Here is a 4,913-nt window from a genome sequence, read left to right on the forward strand (position 1 = left end):
AATTTTGTAGGGTTTCTTTTGTCACTTCACTAGACTACAGTGAGATGCACATCCTCACTAAACTAGAGGGTGGGCAACATGACTAGAGGGGGTAGGGGGAGCGCATCTTCATCTCTCTCTCTCCCCAAAAAAAAAAACAAATAACAACAAAGTTTTCAGCTTCTTACCCCACCAAAACCAAAGTTCTCAACCACTTCCGCCACAAAAACCCAAGTTTTCAACCTCCGAAATCTCATCTGCTACATGGGTAATGTGAAGCTAGCCAAAATAAAAGGTAAGAAGCTTCTGCCATTCTTTCAAAAGTAAAGAAAGATTCCGCAAAGATCTTTACTTGAAACAACTTGGGGTATCTTGGCTCTAATGCAAGAGATCGCAAAGCAACACCTCTGAGCTACGACCCCACTTAACAACCACGCCAGCGCTGTGCTCTCAATGATCCTCCGGACTTGGCAACTGTTCTCCAGTCCATCTCTTTGTGCCCCAATAAGCGCCCTTGCCATGGCTCGTTCTCGTACTTTACAATCAGGCTACCAACTCTGACATCATAATTTACATTTCTCATCTTATCTGATTCCATCGCTCCCAACATTGTTAGCAAATACCTTGCCATGGACCATAACACAGTTCTATGATCAAGGTTATGAAATTATGTTTCTCATCTAGTTTCAGCTTGCACAGCACCTGCCCACTCAAGTCTTACGACCCAGCTGACATTGAATCATTGGATCTCCTGACCTCATTTACCCCTATCATACACGAATCACAATTCATCTCTCTCATCTCATCTGATCCCATCATGGGGCATTGTCAGCATGTACCAGGCTATGGAGAATACCGTTCTAGGATCCGTGTCATCATGATATTAAATCTCATCTCATTGCAGTATGGACAGCATCTGCTTGCTTTAGCCCTACAACCCAGCTTATTACATTGGCTGTCCTCTTAACTTCATTCCATCCTCTATATCCACAAACAAAACATGCAACCAGCATGAAGTCATGCATCATAACTCTCAGTCCCAAGATCACAGCGTGTGATACATCAACACCAAGCCATGGATCATAAATGTCACCGAGTAATGAATGGATCATAACTCAGGAGTTCCGTGATCAGTCTCCAACTGGCACCATCAATCTTTCATCTCATTTCTTTCTTCTCCCATTTCCTATCCCTGCACATGCACCAGATGTGATCCAAACACCACACACTACATAGCGTCTAATTTTTTATCTAATCCAAATTTTCCCTCTTTCCTACACATCACCTGATCTAATCTAAGTACAGAAACAGTAAGTGTATAACCTCATCTCAATTCTCAATTACAACTCATTCAAGAGACATATCGAGCACGAGGAAACAAAATTTCCAATAAGCAACTCAAGAGTCAATAATTACAATGGGTCGTACATTTTGATGAAACACCGGATGATCTCTTCATCATCATCTTTTCCTTGCAATTACACACCCAATTTAGATGCGCCGCAAAGAGGAAAAAATATACATATTGAGAAAGATCTATACAACCGCAGGTGATATAAGGGGGAAAATTTTTTAATAGCCCGGAGACAATTTTCCATAGAAGCTAGGGGGGAGCAACTTTTTCACTTGTTTGACCTAGCTATGGAGGAAAACATGCAAGGGATGAAGAAAAATCATGAAGTGAATGAAGCCCTTATCAGAAAGCCACAACGTCTGTGCGTCCATACTCCGGCATGTAAAGCTCGTTGTTCACCCAGGCACTGCCCAGAAGCTTGAGAAGATTCATGGCCTTGGTTTTGGCTCTGTGGGTGCAATCACTCTGAATGAGGAGCAGCAGCTCCTTCCCGATTCCAGCCTGCACTGCATCCCTCTGAGCCTTCTCAGAACAGCTGCAGATCGCCAGCAAGGAGCCAGCTGCATGCTCTGTCGCTCTATCAGAGACCTTAAGAATAACCTTCACTAGGAGAGACACCGAGAGGGCATGATTTGCCACTGCTCTGCATCCAGCTTCTGTTGTACAAAGCAGCTCAATGGTTCCCAACGCCCTCTCTGCATCGGCCTTGTCTGCCTGGACCAGTTTCTCAACGAGACAAGCTGGTGCACCAGCTTCCACAGCCCTCTCCTTCCCTTGCTTTCTTAAACATAATGAGAACAGTGCCTTAATACCCACCTTTCCGGCTCTCCCATGATTGCATTCTCTCAGGAGCTTCACGAGGCCTTCCATTATCCCCTCTGTAGTTGCCAGAACCACCCTCAGCTCCTGCAACTCCTTTGAATCGCTGAGCATCTCGACAAGAGCTCCTGCATTCACCCTTGCATCTGCACTGCCATGCCCGAGAATCATTGACAGAAACCCTAACCTGTGTGGATGTACCATCAGGAGCCTATCTGCATCACTGAGAGGAAGAAGCACAAGAGTGGCAAGCGCTTCTTCAGCCATTTCTCCGACTGATTGCTCCCCTGCATCGCATCTAGCCGCTGCCACTGGCGTAGTGTCCTCACTGATGCCAAGTCCGTGGAAAAGAGCAGTAATGATGATGGGCACAACACCCGCATCCACCATGACAACCCTGTTCTTCTCACTGTCTTTAATGAGGGCACGGAGGGATTTAATGGCAAAGACACGGGCAGGCTCATTCTCGGCACCGCTGAGGGAGGCATCGGCAAGAAGGGACCGGATCTTGCAGGGATCAGCAGGCTGCTTGGGGGTGGGGATGCGCTCGATCCCACGGGAGCGGTTGGCAACGCACCACTCCTGGATCAGGCGGCGGAGGGTGTGGTTGGGGATGAGGGTGAAGTCGTCGAGGCGCTGCATTGTTACCGGGCAGGTGGTGTTGCCACTGGCGACCCATCGCTCAATGCTGGATCGGTCGTAGGTCTGGCCAGTGGAGAGGATGACGGGGTCATGCATAAGCTCGAGGGATATGGGGCATCTGAAGTGGTGGGGGGTTTGGATGTTGAGGTTGAGAGGGGCAAGAGGACGGGGTGTGGGCATAGCTGATGGGTATGGCGATGGGGGCCGGGCAAGCAGAGGAAGATTATCAGAGGTAGAGAAGAAAGCCCTTCGCTATGGATATTCAAGGGCAACAAGAAACAGAGCACAGAGAGAGAGAGAGAGAGAGAAAGAGAGAGAGAGAGAGAGAGAGAGAGAGAAATAGAGAGAGAGAGAGGACACGCAGAGGAACGAATTTCTCACGGTTCCAAAAAATTCTCTTGGCTATGGAGATATAGAAGAGCAATTAGAAACGGGACACCGGCGGGGAGAGAATGGACACCGATGAGACCTAAAAAACTGAACTACCCAGAGAGAACTAAAAGACGAACGAGAAGGAGAAGAGGATGACAGAGAGAGGAGAGGGGCTTCATCTTCTGCAACGCGCACGGGGTCCACGTCAGCCCGCCCCCCTGTACGCACTCGTGTGGTCAAACTTCTCCCTTTGACCGCCCCATCTGCCCCGCGGCCCCCCCCCGCAACGCCTGACCTGACGGTACACCCCAAATTGCGTAGGGCCCACCCTCGTCCCCCGCCCCCACCCCCGCCCGGCGCCACCCTTGGCGGCGGATTCCCACCCGGCTTGACGGTGTCGTTAGTCCCGCCGACTTGCCAAACGTTTAACGTGCATGAAATACGTCCAGCTGTACGCGCATTACGACCTCGGAATTGCACACGTGGCGGTACGAGCTACTCACCTACTTTCCACATTATCAAAATACTAACACTAATTTTACAAATGATCAAAATTAACAATTAAACCAAACCCAAATTCAATTAAGAACTTTGCAAAACCTCCCGAGCTCGGATTTGTCTTTTTGGGGGGGTTAGCTTATTGTTTTCTCTTACGGAGGGCTAAAATTAAAATTGTATCCCTAAGGGAGGGTATCTAAGGCCCAGGCCACACCTAGGTCTATTCGACCTGAAAGTCATGCAAGTGCAAGTGAATGGCATGTGGAGGGGTAATGTAAACTTTGACAACCAAAAAATTGCAACTCCAACCAACTGAGCAAATACATCTAAAAATGGAGGTACTCAGTGAGCTATGTCAAGTATATATTACATCGCACAAGTCGATCAACTACACCAGGCATCTATCTCTTCATAGGTCATTTGCTCTCCTCTTGTGTAGATACTTCTAGTCACAAAATCATACTATCTACTCCTGCAACAATGAGTCTTGCAAAGTACAAACTTACGTAGCTGCACACAATTTCATTTTCTCCCCTCTATGCAAGTCTATTGACATGCTCGAGGCTCGTCTCTAAGGCTTGAACTCAAGTACGCGAGAGGCTAACCACACTCAAACCAAAGCTATAGCCCACCCCATTAACATAATTGATTTCTTTTTCTTTTTATGGACAACATCTTACATGTCTTTTAAAGTAAAACCAACACAAAAGGATGAACCCCATCACACCCAAGGGTAACAAGGATATGTACAAAGACTAGAGAATTGCTTATAGCCTAAGCAGTGAGGGAGAGTAGGAAGCTGGGCTAAAATTTGAAGACTTATAGTAGTGCTCTCTTAGAAGACCAAAATCAAGGTTAGTCTTAGGGACATGCACTCTACTCCCTCATCCCACGGTGTCGAGTCATGTGTAGTGCGCATTGATATCTCCACCCTCACTTGTGACATGGTCCCTCGTTGTGCCTCCTCCGGCTTACCTTGTACATACTCTCTTGCTATGAATATGAGCTCCTACCCTCAAGATGGGCCATTTTTGAAACTCATGTGCCTTCTTTGAGTTCTCTTGAGCATGATGCGTCATGTTATGATCATTTTGTGTCGTGTTGATTGGTGATATCACAATGTAGTGCAGGAGGTCTAGTGCTCTCCAGGAGCCTGGACAAGGTCATGGGTGTGCCCCGCATGGGATTTCGAGAGGACTGGACTGTCACACTAGGTAACACTCACTCGAAAGGGGCTACTAGCTCAACA

At 47.5% G+C, this 4,913-nt stretch overlaps 1 protein-coding gene across 1 annotated transcript; it reads right to left on the reverse strand.

Moving 5' to 3' along the window:
• Positions 1-1,332: 1,332 nt before the first annotated feature.
• On the reverse strand, positions 1,333-3,301 carry PUB26 (plant U-box 26). The gene has a single exon (XM_087690014.1). The coding sequence runs from the start codon at positions 2,972-2,974 to the stop codon at positions 1,676-1,678; it is 1,299 nt and encodes a 432-aa protein (XP_087546140.1). The 5' UTR covers positions 2,975-3,301; the 3' UTR covers positions 1,333-1,675.
• Positions 3,302-4,913: the final 1,612 nt, after the last annotated feature.

The sequence above is a fragment of the Lygodium microphyllum genome, chromosome 12, assembly GCF_053477565.2.
Source record: "Lygodium microphyllum isolate KBCC chromosome 12, Lygodium_microphyllum_v1.1.10, whole genome shotgun sequence".
NCBI classification, from domain to species: Eukaryota; Viridiplantae; Streptophyta; class Polypodiopsida; order Schizaeales; family Lygodiaceae; genus Lygodium; species Lygodium microphyllum.

Excerpts from the sequence above, each read along its gene's own strand:
- PUB26 (XM_087690014.1), bottom strand. The coding sequence starts at position 2,974 with ATGCCCACACCCCGTCCTCTTGCCCCTCTCAACCTCAACATCCAAACC.